Source organism: Taudactylus pleione, unplaced genomic scaffold (assembly GCF_031769625.1).
Source record: "Taudactylus pleione unplaced genomic scaffold, aTauple2 ptg000611l, whole genome shotgun sequence".
Classification (NCBI taxonomy): domain Eukaryota; kingdom Metazoa; phylum Chordata; class Amphibia; order Anura; family Myobatrachidae; genus Taudactylus; species Taudactylus pleione.
In genome coordinates, this window is record NW_028285013.1 from 4,502,877 (window position 1) to 4,519,938 (window position 17,062).

The following is a 17,062-nucleotide window of genomic DNA, read 5'->3' on the forward strand; positions in this document are numbered from 1 at the left end:
CCCGCGGCACTCGTGCCCAGCAGCACAAACAATTGAATAGCTCTCGTCGGTATACAGTAGATTGGAGCTGTGGCAGCGACAAAACAATGGAATACCCACCTGTGAGGTGTATTAAGATAGATCAAAGAAGCAAATCTGTAGTAGAGCCACAGAAACTAAACTTAGTGCAAGTTACACAACGTGCGCAAGGGTCTGATATTTTGCTATGGTTTTTGCACAAATCCGCACAGTTGAGCAATGACTGTGCATTGCCCTCTATGTTTCTGCTATTTATAAACAGAACTGCATTACACAACAACTCATTTTAACATACATACAGTAGCCTTGTTACACACTGAAAACTCCAACAACAATACCGAAAAAACAATGCAAATAAAGTTGGCACTCGGAAACATTGCAGCAGAGTTATGTCTTGAACCCGTTAATCCCAAACATGTCCTGAAATCACCTGTTATGACAGGGGGTGGAGGGGTGCGTAAAGGACTTCAGTTCTGTTTAGTTTATAATTTCACTTATTGGATCATATTGGAAAGAAGAGTCTAGCTGTGCAGTGCTATCATTACTCTAGTATAAACAGAATGCATCAAAGCCTGGAAAATAATCCTGAGCAAAGCATATTTAAGTCTTGCATGGCATCTATACTATGCATTGCTGGGAAGGGCTTGTTCATAGAGGGTCTATGGAGTCTGCTTTCTTGTCTGTGATATGTTGGGGTAGGATCTCTTGTGTCTGATGTTTTGGGTCTGCCTTCTAAGGTCTGATATATTGGGTCCGTTGTCTTGAGTCGTATCTGATATATTGAATCTGCCCTCTAGTGTCCGATATGTTGGGTCTACTCTCTTGTGTCTGATACAGGTCGAGTCTCCCATATCCAAAATTCTTGGGACCAGGGGTATTTTGGATATTGGAATATTCCGTATTTTGGAATATTTGCATACCATAATGAAATATCTTGGGAATGGGACCCAAATCTAAACACAGAATGCATGTATTTGTTATATACACCTTATACACACAGCCTGCAGGTCATTTTATACAAATATTTTCAATAATTTTATGGCTCAAACAAAGTTTGTGTACATATATGAAATTCCTTTGTTTCATATACACCTTATACACAGAGCCTGAAGGTAATTTTACACAATATTTTTAATAATTTGTGCCTTAAACAAAGTTTGTGTACATTGAACCATCAAAAAGCAAAGGTTTCACTATCTCAGTCATACTAAAAAAGAGCTGTATTTCGGAATATTTGTATATGGGAGACTCAACCTGTATATTAGGGTCTGATCCTGTATATTAGGGTATGATATTCTTAGTTTGCTTTCTTATTGGGTCTGCTCTCTCGTGTCTAATATATTAGGTCTGCTCTCTCGTGTCTAATATATTGTGGTCTGCTCTCTCGTGTCTGATATATTATTATCCTTTATTTATATGGAGCCACAAGTGTTCCGCAGTGCCTTACATAGTACATAGAACTAATAAGTGAACAAGAAACAAGTAACTTACAGTACATTACAGTGCAGGACAAGATTTATATACATTGCTGCAATAGCGATTAAAGCACTCACAATAAGCAGCCGGGAGTTGGCAGTCATGTGTTAGGTGCCCTTATGGGGAGTAAAGAGTAGAAGAAAATGTATTGGTTCTGCTCACTCGTGTCTGATATACTGGTAATGGGTCTGCTCTTTCGTGTCTGATATATTTCTAGTCTGCTCTTTTGTGCCTGATATAGTGTAGTCTGCTCTTTTGTGTCTGACATAGTGTAGTCTGCTCTCTTGTGTCTGATATATTGGATCTGCTCTCTTGTGTCTGATATACTGGTAATGGGTCTGCTTTCTTGTGTCTGATATATTTCTAGTCTGCTCTCTTGTGTCTGATATAGTGTAGTCTGCTCTCTTGTGTCTGATATATTGTGGTCTGCTCTCTTGTGTCTGATATATTGGATCAGATCTCTCGTGCCTGATATAGTGTAGTCTGCTCTCTCGTGTCTGATATATTGGATCTGTTGCCTTGTATTAAAGGTTTTTTTTGTGGTCTGGACAGTTCAGCTGACATGTATTTTACTTCTATTTGAAACAGAGTAGTCTGAAACCCAACTTCCCCCTGGTCCTACAATGATGTTCCATATAAGACTAAGGAGTCAATGTATCGTGGTGATAACTTATTTTCGTTGTTTCCTCTGAAAAAGGAGCTGTTACTGTTTCTCTGTATGTATCAAAAGGTAGTCCATGGAGAAATCAGGTTTTTCCAGCGGTGCCTTAGTGTTCGCTCAGTGACCCTGCCGCCATAGCCAGCTACTGTATGGTATGTATGGTTGTATGGTGGCAATGATTATGGCAACTTATCAAGTGGAGGAAAGCTTTTCTTCATTAGGAGGTAATGTACGTGTCTAGGGGTAACACTTGCTTGGCCTGGCATTAAGACGTTTCATTCACTACTGTCAGTCTGAAATGTTTTGAAAGCAAATTTTGAAAGCAAGAAGAAAGCCCCTGTAAACTGTACTACTTAGTAAATATGTGTTGTGTGGTAAGATCAGGGTAAGGGTGCACCGCATCCTGGGGTAAACGGTTGCACTGTTCATGCAGCAGCCAAGTAGAAATACACCAGTCCAGGGCCTTGGTAAAAGTATCCGCAGCTAGTTTTGTTAGAAGCACAAAAATAAAGAAAACATGAAAGTAAATACTGGCCTGTCCGGCTTTCACTAAACAAAATGATTCTGTCTCAGAATAGGACCTAATGTCCCTCTCACAAAACAGAAGGCCTTAGCTCAGCACTTACATTCAGTAATTACAGTATTTCTCAACAGGTCTCTGACCTGTTCCCCAGGCAGTGAGAGACTTACTACAGAGACTGACACACCCTTTATCAGTCTCTCAAGGGTGGTCTGGCAATCAATATTGCTAATCAGTTTCTGTCTTCCAGACAGAAGCTAGAAACCTGGAGAATATATAATTATATCTCCCCTTGACAACCGTTCCAGTTTTTTTGGTCACAATACGTAACTTAAAATAAAATGTCATCGCTCATTTCTATTTTTAATTTTGTAATGCTGGTAATTGCCAAATTAGGTCTTATAAACTAATAATGAAAATAATAAAATTGGGGGGGGGGGGGGTTTGGGGGCAGCCGGCAACTAATGTTGTGCTTAGGGAGGCCAGATCCCTATATCTGCCCCTAGCACATGTGCAGCCTTCTAAATAGTATCTCTCTCGTGTGTTTGAATCTTGCGCATGCGAAACAAGGCCACAACAAATAACCATCAAATATCGCATCAGCGATACAGAGGGGCAGAGATGTCTGGAGGGGTGAGTTTCTGAAACCGCTCTCCATCCGGCATCACTGTGATATGCGGTGATACATAAAGAATATGTTGATAAGTGATTGTGTGTGTATGCGACCCCTGTGTGTGTGTGTGAGCCCCCCCCGGAGGCAAATGCAGGTAGAACTACATCTCCCAGCAGCCACCTCCCCTCCAAGCAGCCCCGTGGCCACCCAGTAGCCCCCTCCCCAGTGTAAAGATGGAGGGAAGATGTCTGGGAGCCGTGGAGACCAACGGACCGGTAATGCATTTCTTAAAAATTGAATACAGCGGGTATTGGAAGCGTGCATAACCGCTGTATTCCAAGGTTTTTTACCTCGCTAAACCTCGCCCCTAAGACAAGTTAAATTTCTACTTGATCACCTATTTTGAAAAAAAAAAACAACAGTAAAAGAGACCATAGACCATCAGCCGGTACACAGGCCTCCTTTAGGTCATGTCATAAAAAGTGTTAGAACCCCAAGAACATAAAGACTGCTTTGAGTTACTTAATTATATGGTTAAGGAGATAAGTATTATTGATCAATTTACAGAGTCATGGTTAATGTATACCATGGGTAATGTATATTTAAGCTGCAGTAAGAAACAAACTGAGTGTGGGGGGGTCTAATCTATTAAGGGGGAGATTTATCAAATCTTGGAGAGAGATAAAGTACCAACCAATCAGCTTCTAACTGTCATTTTTCAAACGCAGCCTGTAAAATGGCAGTTAGGGGCTGATTGGATGGTCCTGTCCTGTGTACATCCCTGTCATACTTTGTGTGTTGTTTTATATTGTGTATGTGCTCTCTGTTGTGTATTCTGTCCGGTGTAAATCCCTGTCATATCTTGTGGTTTATATTGTGTATGTGCACTGTTATGTGTGTCCTGTCTTGTGTGCATTTCTGTCACGTGTGTTGTGTTTTATGTTGTATCTATCCTCTACTGTGAGCATCTTTGTATTTATGTGTGTAATACGTTGTGTTGGATCATGTGCGTGGGTGCTGCTACCTATACTGTAGTATATGATGCAGTGCTTGTGCTGCTCCTAATAATGTATGATGCAGTGCCAGTGCTGCTCCATGTAGTGTATGATGCAGTGCCTGTGCTGCTCCATATAGTGTATGATGCAGTGCCTGTGCTGCTCCATATAGTGTATGATGCAGTGCCAGTGCTGATCCTAATAGTGTATGATGCAGTGCCTGTGCTGCTCCATATAGTGTATGATGCAGTGCCTGTGCTGCTCCATATAGTGTATGATGCAGTGCCAGTGCTGTTCCATATAGTGTATGATGCAGTGCCAGTGCTGTTCCATATAGTGTATGATGCAGTGCCTGTGCTGCTCCATATAGTGTATGATGCAGTGCCAGTGCTGCTCCATATAGTGTATGATGCAGTGCCTGTGCTGTTCCTAATAGTGTATGATGCAGTGCCTGTGCTGTTCCTAATAGTGTATGATGCAGTGCCTGTGCTGCTCCATATAGTGTATGATGCAGTGCCAGTGCTGCTCCATATAGTGTATGATGCAGTGCCAGTGCTGTTCCATATAGTGTATGATGCAGTGCCAGTGCTGTTCCTAATAGTGTATGATGCAGTGCCAGTGCTGTTCCTAATAGTGTATTATGCAGTGCCAGTGCTGCTCCAAATAGTGTATGATGCAGTACCTGTGCTGTTCCTAATAGTGTATTATGCAGTGCCTGTGCTGCTCCATATAGTGTATGATGCAGTGCCTGTGCTGTTCCATATAGTGTATGATGCAGTACCTGTGCAGCTCCATATAGTGTTTGTTGCAGTGCCTTTGCTGTTCCATATAGTGTATGATGCAGTGCCTGTGCTGTTCCTAAAAGTATGATGCAGTACCTGTGCTGCTCCATATAGTGTATGATGCAGTGCCTGTGCTGCTCCATATAGTGTATGATGCAGTGCCAGTGCTGCTCCATATAGTGTATGATGCAGTGCCAGTGCTGTTCCATATAGTGTATGATGCAGTGCCTGTGCTGCTCCATATAGTGTATGATGCAGTGCCTGTGCAGCTCCATATAGTGTTTGTTGCAGTGCCTTTGCTGTTCCGTATAGTGTATGATGCAGTGCCTGTGCTGCTCCTAATAGTGTATGATGCAGTGCCTGTGCTGTTCCTAATAGTATGATGCAGTACCTGTGCTGCTCCATATAGTGTATGATGCAGTGCCTGTGCTTTTCCTAATAGTGTATGATGCAGCGCCTGTACTGTTCCTAATAGTGTATGATGCAGTGCCAGTGCTGCTCCATATAGTGTATGATGCAGTGCCAGTGCTGTTCCATATAGTGTATGATGCAGTGCCAGTGCTGTTCCTAATAGTGTATGATGCAGTGCCAGTGCTGCTCCATATAGTGTATGATGCAGTGCCTGTGATGTTCCTAATGGTGTATGATGCAGTGCCTGTGCTGTTCCTAATAGTGTATGATGCAGTGCCTGTGCTGCTCCATATAGTGTATGATGCAGTGCCAGTGCTGCTCCATATAGTGTATGATGCAGTGCCAATGCTGTTCCATATAGTGTATGATGCAGTGCCAGTGCTGTTCCATATAGTGTATGATGCAGTGCCAGTGCTGTTCCTAATAGTGTATGATGCAGTGCCAGTGCTGCTCCATATAGTGTATGATGCAGTGCCTGTGCTGTTCCTAATAGTGTATGATGCAGTGCCTGTGCAGCTCCATATAGTGTTTGTTGCAGTGCCTTTGCTGTTCCATATAGTGTATGATGCAGTGCCTGTGCTGCTCCATATAGTGTATGATGCAGTGCCTGTGCTGCTCCATATAGTGTATGATGCAGTGCCAGTGCTGCTCCATATAGTGTATGATGCAGTGCCAGTGCTGTTCCATATAGTGTATGATGCAGTGCCTGTGCTGCTCCATATAGTGTATGATGCAGTGCCTGTGCTGCTCCATAGAGTGTATGATGCAGTGCCAGTGCTGTTCCTAATAGTGTATGATGCAGTTCCTGTGCTGCTCCTAATAGTGTATGATGCAGTGCCAGTGCTGCTCCATATAGTGTATGATGCAGTGCCTGTGCTGTTCCATATAGTGTATGATGCAGTGCCTGTACTGTTCCTAATAGTATGATGCAGTGCCTGTGCTGTTCCATATAGTGTATGATGCAGTGCCTGTGCTGCTCCATATAGTGTATGATGCAGTGCCTGTGCTGCTCCATATAGTGTATGATGCAGTGCCAGTGCTGTTCCTAATAGTGTATGATGCAGTGCCTGTGCTGCTCCTAATAGTGTATGATGCAGTGCCAGTGCTGCTCCATATAGTGTATGATGCAGTGCCAGTACTGATCCATGTAGTGTATGATGCAGTGCCTGGGCTGCTCCGTATAGTGTAAGATGCAGTGCCTGTGCTGTTCCTAATAGTGTATGATGCAGTGCCTGTGCTGTTCCTAATAGTGTATGATGCAGTGCCAGTGCTGTTCCATATAGTGTATGATGCAGTGCCTGTGCTGCTCCATATAGTGTATGATGCAGTGCCTGTGCTGCTCCATATAGTGTATGATGCAGTGCCAGTGCTGTTCCTAATAGTGTATGATGCAGTTCCTGTGCTGCTCCTAATAGTGTATGATACAGTGCCAGTGCTGCTCCATATAGTGTATGATGCAGTGCCAGTGCTGTTCCATATAGTGTATGATGCAGTGCCTGTGCTGTTCCTAATAGTATGATGCAGTGCCTGTGCTGTTCCATATAGTGTATGATGCAGTGCCTGTGCTGCTCCATATAGTGTATGATGCAGTGCCTGTGCTGCTCCATATAGTGTATGATGCAGTGCCAGTGCTGTTCCTAATAGTGTATGATCCAGTGCCAGTGCTGCTCCATATAGTGTATGATGCAGTGCCAGTACTGATCCATGTAGTGTATGATGCAGTGCCTGTGCTGCTCCGTATAGTGTATGATGCAGTGCCTGTGCTGTTCCTAATAGTGTATGATGCAGTGCCTGTGCTGTTCCTAATAGTATGATGCAGTACCTGTGCTGCTCCATATAGTGTATGATGCAGTGCCTGTGCTGTTCCTAATAGTGTATGATGCAGTGCCTGTGCTGCTCCATAAAGTGTATGATGATGCAGTGCCTGTATAGTGTATGATGCAGTGCCTGTATAGAGTATGATGCAGTGCCTGTATATGATGCAGTGCTGCTCCTTATAGTGTATGATGATGCAGTGCTTGTATAGTGTATGATGGATGCAGTGCTTGTGTAGTGTATGATGGATGCAGTGCTTGTGTAGTGTATGATGGATGCAGTGCTTGTATAGTGTATGATACAGTCCCTGTATAGAGTATGATGCAGTGCCTGTATATGATGCAGTGCTGCTCCTTATAGTGTATGATGATGCAGTGCTTGTGTAGTATATGATAGATGCAGTGCTTGTGTAGTGTATGATGGATGCAGTGCCTGTACAGTGTATGAATACAGTGCTTCCCTGTACTTTATACCTTGCTGCTGTATGTAACACACTCGCGCGGGGGGTGCGGGGTCTCCACCAGTCCTAGTGCATCAGATTCAGCCGCAGCGCACTAGGGGTTAAGCGCCCGCCCGCCGCTATAGGCTGGGAGGCAGAGCTGACTAAACCGATTGGCTGGAAGTTTCCAGGCGGGCGGGCCAGGCGTGCTGCAGTCCGCTGCTGGGATCACAAAGCCTGCGGGGAGCGCACAGTGCGAGGAGGCTGCTGCCGCTGCTGCTGTGGGGGCTCCCGGTGTCCCATTGTCTGTCCCAGCTGCACACCGGCCCCGGGGCCAGGGGAGAGAGCACCGGGGGATGAGAGCAGTGTAAGAGAGCCCGGGGTATGGTTTCCCTGCACGGATAGCCTGGAGGTGGGTTATCAGCTGCACTCTGCATAGTATATGGATATATAAACAGTATATTACTACTACTACTACTACTAACATCTCTGCACATCCCACACCTCTCCATCAGTGCATGCTGCTTACTACTGCTGTGCTCTCTGTGGCACTGCTACATGCTCCTACATGCCATGTGCTTATATATATATATATATATATATATATATATATATATATATATATATATATATATATATATATATATATATATGTATATATATATATCTCTCTCTTATGTATGATCACATCAGATATCACGTACATGACATCTGTGACACTACACCACCCTCCCTGTCCTGATAGGACACTTGGTAATAAAAGCCAATGGACCTTGTACAATGAATATGATAAATTCTGCATTTATTAAATCAAAGATGTATTTATTATGCAGTAGTCACTAGGACTCTGGTAGTATTTATTGTTCACTGGATTTGTCTAGCAGATGATAATGTATCCCACAGACTGGTTCCTGGTAATATGGATTAAATATAGGTATTGATGGTATATTGTGTAGAGGAACTGTCACTCTGTGCTGGGTGTACCGGGAGATGATGAACTATGGATCTCTAATTTTATGGGTATATTTATTACTAAGCTGTGGATCCTCTCAAATCCCTCGATTTGGGCTGCCATATTTAAAAGGACAATAATATTTAATGTAAAACAAGTCTTTATTTTGCATTTACTATTATTTACCTTTTAAATAGGGCAAGCCGAGTTGTCAAGATTCCTTAGAGATCCCTATTTTATGGTCTCCCGGTGCACCCCCTTAGTGTGTAAATGTTTAATGTAAGAATGCCACTGTGCCATTGGAATGAATGCCAACCTTCTCGCCATATGTTTCTGGTAGTGTCTTGTTTTAGAGCGCGCCAGGTTAGATTGTCCTGTGAATACCTCTCATTATGTGACTACATCATGATCAGCAATATACCGTCTATCTACTAAACTATTTCCAAGTCACCTCTGCTACCGTGTTTATTTTGTTGTTTTTCATTCTATTAAGGTGATCAAGTATGTATGTTGTGAAATAACAATGATTGACTTACTCGTTTGCCTATCAAAAGTTACCGTTCAAAGTTTGGAAGTTCATTTTAAACTTTTATGATCCCTGCGATCGGCCCTGCTTACCAAGCCCGCTATATAAAGTTTTATATTTATATTTTTACTTCCTTAAAATCAAATTTAATGCCAGGAAGAATCTTTGTTACGTTTTTAATGGCTCATTCAAACTTTTTTTTTTTTTTTTTATACATATTTTTTTTTAAGTCTAAATTTTTTTTTTTAGTTAAATGGCTTGAAGGGATAATATTTGTTTTGGAGCATCGGGGGGAGGGGGGGGATTTGATATTTTGACTAGCGAAGCCAAGCGACATGCACAAGACTAATAAAGAGTGAGGCACAGAGCTGCATTCATCCGGCAAACGTCTGTACTAAAGCTTAGCTCTGCTCCCTCAATACTGCTTTTCATTCTTCTTCATCAATGTGACCAAAGTGTATAGGAAGCCGTAACGTATATAGCACGTGGGGCTATTTATACTGCGGGGGGGGGGGGGGGGGGATCTTTGCACAAGCTGATGGAAGTGGGCGGATTAACCCTCTCCACGCCGGAAGGCGAGGGGGATTTGCCTTGAGGTACCCCTCCTGCTGACGTGGGGTTAAGGAGAGCCCCCACCCCGCTGCAAATTTGTACGCCAAATACTAGGTGTAATTATTTAACTTGTTGGAATCAATACAAGGATTGTTGTGTGTCCCCGGGGTAGAAAGCGTTTACAAGAGCCAGGAATTCAGACACTGTTTAGAGAGTGAGAGTAAAGCAGAGTATTTGGTTGTAATTAATGTACACCTTTGGGCTGTTTTCGCAATACTTTTGTAAACCCGAACGCCCTTTGACATGTGTTTTGTACAGTTAATTGGCAGCAACATCACATTGTCACAACTGTCACACACGGGACGGGATGAACTGTAGAACGGGAAAGTGCTACTCCGAAACACACTTCTATAACCCGTGTATGTGTGTGTGTGTGTGTGTGTGTGTGTGTATATATATATATATATATATATATATATATATATATATATATATCTATCTATCTCTTAACCTTACCACCATCGTAACGTTTGCCCTGATACACACTTGGCATTGGAACGCATTGCGCTCTTCTTTCGTACCCTTGCCGCTTTTCACTTTAAATGCATGGGTTTCTACTCTGTGACTTCGTTTTTTTTTTAATGGCAAAATTAAATTGTCCTCAGCTTTGCAGAGATGAATTATATGTCATTTTATTTATTTATTTTTTTTGCTTTTGGAAATATTTCTTCAAATGTGATTTGTGCGTTTGTAGAAGCTCATAAGACGATATTGAATTCAGATGTTTTTTTTTTTTTTTTGTTTTTCCCTTTTCATTTTAGGTATTTATTGAAAGACATTAAACAGTGCTCCACCATGGAATTCCAGTTTGCTCTTCTTATTGTTGGGATAATTGCATTTTCCGACTCGGCAAGAGGTAAGCGTGTTACTCGTAAGCACATACATAGATGTCTCCTGTGGCCGGATGGTAAATACCATACACTGTTTGTTTTTGTTAGTTAGGGTACAGACCATCCTTAGAAAAACAGATTGACGGGCACGTCAGTCCCTACTTTTCCAGTGCTCGTTGGCTTTCCTCTTGTAATGTGGTTTCCTGTTGTGCTATTAATTTAAGCTTATTGCTAGTCCACCAAAGGCCTTGGTTTTTAGACTTAAATAATGGAGACTATAAAACTATTTCACTCCAGGTAAGTTTCAGAGCAAGACCATAGGCCTCCGCCTTTTTTTTTTTTTATTCTGTTTTCCTTCGTAAAACAAACAAGCAATTATGGCACTCTCCTAAGTGGCCAGTCCAACAGCTCCTATAGTGTCACCTAAGTTATCACTGTCAGGAGATAATGGCTTTCTGCAAACAAAAGAGTCCCACAGATGTCTGAGACATCATTTGGTTATCTTGGAGGAGGCTGAATGCTAAATGTTTTACGGCCCTTTTAGAAATAGGCCAGATTGTGTAAAAAGTGGAAACTGTAAAGTGTTCTGGATTCAGAGGTGCATGTGGGTTATTCTGTACGCTACACCTGCCTAGCTTAATGCTAATGTAATAGCCATTATGTGTTATCGGTGTAAAGAAATCTAATGCCCAACAGATTTCAGCCAGCAACTTCTTAAGTTATAAAGCTTGATCTAATCCAGTTGTGACCGAGATAAGTTGTATTTTGGTAGCTATGCTGTCGATACAGTTTTAGTTCATTTAGAGGTGTGGGTTTTATTATCTAGAATGCTTGGGAAAGTTTGTATGGATAATGGATTTCTGTCATTTCATGCTTCAAATTTAAAGCATGCTAATTAAACTGCCCAAAAACCCTGTGCACTCCCTTTATTAACAGTGACTTGCGGTGATGATTGCTATTTTGGGAACATTATTGGATTAGAGCAATTACTGCGCTTTTGGCTTTTATCTCTTTTCTAATTTTGTTTATGTATTTAATTTTTTTTGTTACTGTAATCTGTCTGTATAAGGCAGCTCTGGAATAAATATCGTTAACCTGCGCATCTAGGTTTTGCTGAAACGTCTAAAAAGGAAAAGTTCAGGTGTTTCCCTAGAGCAGCCAATCAGATTCCAGCTATAATTCATCCAGCACAGACTAAAAAATGATAGCTAGAATCCGACTGGTTGCTAACGGAATCACCTGCATTTCTCCCAGTTTAGAAGTTTCAGTAAATCTCCCACCGTGGAATTCACCACGTGAACTTGAAACTATGTTCAGCTCCCAATCTGATTACATCCACTTGCGGATTTTTCTCTCCTCCTGGTCAGCAACAACCCCCGCCCCCCCCCTCCCCTCTTCTCTCCCCTGTTTGGCTCCCACACAACCTGCACAGAATGTTTTACTGCCTAAAGTCACGTTCACTCAAGCATACGTTTGAAAAGTGTGAAATTGCACAGATAGTTAGAATTGAGTGGAAACAACTAAATAAGCAGAGAAAGACGAAGAAAAAAAAACCCCCCAACATACCACATCTGGCTTAGTTTCAAGGTTGCGCTAGAATTGCTACAGAATTTTACATTTGTCCGCTGTGCCGCTGCGTGTACCAGGTACAGCAAAGCGAATCGAGCTTGAGATGATTGTTCATCACAAAAGGGCTTTTGTCTTGATCCTATAGCACATGTTCCCTACAATTTATTCCCGTGCAGCCACCGACTCTCTATTTAATTCCACCACCCCCCCTCCCCTCACACATTTTTGGTGTGGGGAATGTTTTTGGTGCATGTGTGAAATATTTTGCAGCCGGGGCTCCCCGTGCCAGCTCGGACGGGAAGTTTTAATGTATGAAGAACAACTCAGCATTTCTGTATGATAGATCACTGCGTATTATCCGCTACCTAGGCATAACCTACAATGTTAGGGAATTGCAGTTGGTGTCTCGATAGACACAATGTCAACTGCAACGTCATTCCTTGCGTTCTGTTGCCCGTCTAACCCTAGTGCATGCAGACATCCTTTATATCCAGCACGGCTCAGTTACGCAGCTGTTAGCTGCAGTAGAAGGTATGCCCAGTGTACACACTCTCGAAAAGGAGATTTATTTTTAATAGGACCGTTCCATTTCAAACGGACGCTGGTATTTGGAGAAAGAAGCATTTTTGAAATGCATTTCATTTTTTTCCATAATTGATTGATCCATTTTTTTTTTTTTTTTTTAATGTACCAGCGACTGTGTGATATCGACATATCGGGATTGTCCCTGTCTTAAAACCGTAGGGCCACCATGATCTTATTGCACAGGTTTGCAGGGTGTTTCTATGGATGGGTAATTTTAGCATTCCAGGAGTCACCAAAATAACTTTTTTTTTTTTGTTTTATTAATATAAATTTAGACAGATGTTTTCCATCATTAAAGTTTTAAAGTCTTTGCTATGGATTTTTTAAAACCATAGACCGTGCTGCCATAATTATAGGCTGCTGACCCAGTCGGCGTTGAATGTGGTTTTAATGCTGTGATTTAGTTTTGCACTGTTTACACTGGATTCAACCCTTGTATGGATAACTCACACTTTCTCCAGCAGAGATGGTGGTTTTTGTCTTCTGTTTTTTTTTTTTTCTTTTAGATGTCGGGTAAAAAACCCACCCAAAACAAGCCGAAACCTATTTATTTTATATAGTTTATGTAATGTGCCTGTGAATGTGTCGTCAAAACAGTTCTGCAATGTTAGTTGCGGATATGCGGAGCCTAATGTTTTTCCTGAAATTGGGGATTTTTGATGATTATCAGACTGTTGCTGTCATTAGTCCAGCTTGCCCAGGACAGATCAATGTCTGATAACTGGTGGGTTTCATTCAGATCGTTACAGTTTCTGATCACAAAATGGCTGCCTATGGGATTTTACTGGTACCTAATGTTTTGTAAATATTGGCTCAGAATTCAAAATGGCTGCCATCACTGTTTTCAGGTGATAGGTGAAACTTAAATGAGAACATGGGTCAGCAGGGTTTGGCGTCCACCAGCGTGTCAGCTATCGCCTGGAATATCTGTTGTGAACGTAAATGGCCCCTCCTTTCTTTAAATTAGCCCGGTTGGGCATTGTTCATTCGGGAATAGATGGTTTTCATACAACATAAAGCTTGTACAGTTTTATTGCTCAAGGTCATGGTTCTTTTGAATACTTTGGCGCATCTATCCTGTGGAGTGTTCCCATGATGGGTAGTAGACTATTGTATTTTGTGGAATAAATGTAAAGAATGGAAAGTGTTGAAATGCTTTCATAAGCTTAGTGGGCATCGTCTGAATTGCAAAAAAAAAAAATTCACACAAAGTTTAAAATCATACACATAAAGCACATATGATGGTGCGATATACCAAATACGGTGCATAACTGTGTAATTATTCCAGTTTATACTAAAAGGACCCATACATCAGCAATCAATCCGCCCCAATTATGCGTTTTGTTGATTTTGTAAAAATAAATCGGCAAAATCCAATATGATGAGAATCCTAATTTGCAGATTCCGATAATTTTTTTTTGGTGATCCCACACATTGCCGATGTACGTTATTTATTTACAATATCATCGACAACGCAGAAATCGGCTGATTGTTGATGTACGGAACCCTTAAGCTTGGAAAAATCGCACACAATCTTTTTGATTGGTCGACATTTGTTTAGAACAGGCTTGAAAAACCCCGTGGCTCTCCAGCTGTTGTGAAACTACAACCGCCAGCATACCCTTCCATCTGTAAAGAATGCTGGAACTTGTAGTTTCACAACATCTGGAAAGCCACAGGTCGATCTGGCCCGGTTTTGAAGATGACCTAGAACTTCTTTCAGTAATGAGCAAGATTTGTGGAGTATATGTAAATAACCCTTTTGCATATTTATCCAGAGATGGTGTCACAGGCCCTCGCAGCCTGCGTACGTAACGGATGTGTTGTGACATGAGCTGGAAATATCAGCCGTTAATTACACCTTTTTTGTTAGTGGGTGGCGTGAAAATCACCTGCATTGTTCCATAAGTAGAATTTCTCCGAATGTCTGGGTGTCTCCAGCAGTGTTTATCCATTAGATTAGTGCTCCTGGTGCTTGCTGGTGAATCAGAGGCTGGGGTGACTAGAATGTCCGCAGCCAGCGACTGGGTGTAGAAAGTAATCCTTCCTTCTGGGGCCATTTGGTGTCTACATCCTGTACTATGGCTTCTGATACTGGATACACATAATACGCATAGTCCTCGATACAGGAGCCCTATAAGCTGCTAGAAACTGGCTCTTGCCATTAACTTAAGCAGCCAGTCAGAGTCAGCGGGTCACTGTTCTGCTTATCCAGTCTTGTAATTAGTGTCAAACAAGTGATAAGATTTAAAGCAGATAATGTGCTCTGAGATTAGGGACCTGACTTTTTTTTTTTCTTTTTTGTGGGGACTAAAACTTTTATTAGTGAATCTGAAACACTGCAGGTTTTTATCCAGGCTCATTCTAGAACAGGGGTCTTCAACCTTGGCCCTCTAGCTGCTGTGGAACTACACATCCCAGCATGCACTGCCATAGTTTTGGCATGCTGTTATATCAAAAAGGCGGCAGTGCATGCTGGGATGTGTAGTTCCACAGCAGCTGGAGGGCTGAGGTTGAAGACCCCTGTTCTAGAGCATTCATTTACATGCCTGTATGCAATATAATTAAAATATATATATATATTTATTATTATTATTATTATTATTATATATATATATATATTTTTTTTTTTTTACTGGTCCGCATTCACTCACAATTAAATTGAAGCTAAATCGAGGTGTATTTTTGGAGACAAAAAGGTAACGTTCACATGCATGTGCCATGGGGTAGCGCCAAAGCCGACCCCAGTGCCCTGCTCGGTGGCACCGTTCGCGCACCCCTATTTACAGCCCTGAGGTTGGACCGTTGACTTGTTTATACCTTTACACAGTGCCTCTATTTTAATTATTTCCCCCCTCTGTGCTTACACCTGGCCTAGTTTTGCAGGGCCATAGTCCGGGAGTGGGAAACAATCCTCCACTTTGTAATGAGGTCCAGTGACATCACTGAGGCAATTTTGAGATATGTTAGGATTTTTGGGGTAGATGTGCTGAAAAGTGGAGTTGATGCACATAGCAACTAATCAGATATCAGCTATCACCGACTAGACTGTACTAGATAAGGGTCAGCTATAATCTGACTGGGTGATTTGGACAACAATCCTAGTTTTAAGACTTTTTATTTAAATCTACCACTTATATATTTTTTTTTCTCTCTCCTTGTTTATATTGTCCGTAGGCCTCAATTAGAACTTCTGCTCCCAGAATGCACTGTGACAAAGCTGATATGCCAGGTGGTGCACAATATAGGTTTGAATGACGACACACATGACAGGAAATCTAGTAATGCGAGTTTGTGTTTTATTAAAATGGTGCCCATTATGTAGCGTCAGTCATCCTTCTCTAATATTTAAAAACTATTTCATGGTTTGTTTCAAGTCTTATTCCAATCTGCCCAATGCATGCGTACAGCTATGTTTAAATTAAAAAAACTATGTCCTAACATTTTAAAACTAAAATGACACTTTTGCTTCAAAACCAGAAGTAAAAAAAAAATTAGAAATTGTGGAAAATTTTGTCTACGTTCCCCTTTTATCTGGAGTGGATTCCAAAAGAAACGTTTCATTTTCCACAGATAAGAACACCCGTGACCACGCTCTATTATGTCTGCTATTTTAAAAGCTGACCGTACACCTATGGATTTACATGGTCGTTCATGAATTTATTACACTGCCTTTAACAAGTTTTTAGCCTTCTTAATGCTTAGTTAAGTGCTAGAAAGTCTGTTTTCAGTATTACGTTCAATCCAGGTGCGCTTTTGTAACTACAAATGTACTGTATTATTTATATAACCGTGCAGGAAACCAATCTGAAGTCTGCCAGTAGCGGTTTACCTGGGCAGAAGAGCTTACAGTTAATTTTTTCTTGTTTTCGCTGGGACACGGCGACCACTTGACCAAGGTTGCAAGGAGATGGTTCATGGTATCCAAGCAATGTATATGTGTCATTTATACCCGCGGGGGAATTTATTTGATTGGTAGCTGAATGTCAGGTTTAACGTTAAAGGGTTTATGTGTCAAGCCGTGAAAAGCGTGGAGAAGTTGCCCATAGCAACCAATCAGCTCCTACCTATTATTTTAGAGACTGTACTTGATAAACGCTACTTCAAAGCGGATATGGTTGCTATGGGCAACTTCTCCATTGATCCACTTCTCCACGCTGCTTGATACATAAAGTTTAATATTTATTGCATTCCATATTTGTAGAATAGCAGAGTACACTGTGTTTTGAGAAGTGGTTTACACTTTTTTACGGGTGGG

General features: G+C 41.6%; 1 protein-coding gene across 1 annotated transcript in view; it reads left to right on the forward strand.

Moving 5' to 3' along the window:
- The first annotated feature begins 7,977 nt into the window (after window positions 1-7,977).
- Window positions 7,978-17,062, forward strand: part of FGFRL1 (fibroblast growth factor receptor like 1) — a 163,733-nt gene continuing 154,648 nt past the window's right edge. Inside the window, exons 1-2 of the mRNA XM_088454289.1 lie at window positions 7,978-8,142; window positions 10,582-10,676. Of these exons, the coding sequence (XP_088310415.1) occupies window positions 10,616-10,676 (61 nt within the window). The 5' untranslated portion in view covers window positions 7,978-8,142; window positions 10,582-10,615. The remainder of the gene's footprint in view (window positions 8,143-10,581; window positions 10,677-17,062) is intronic.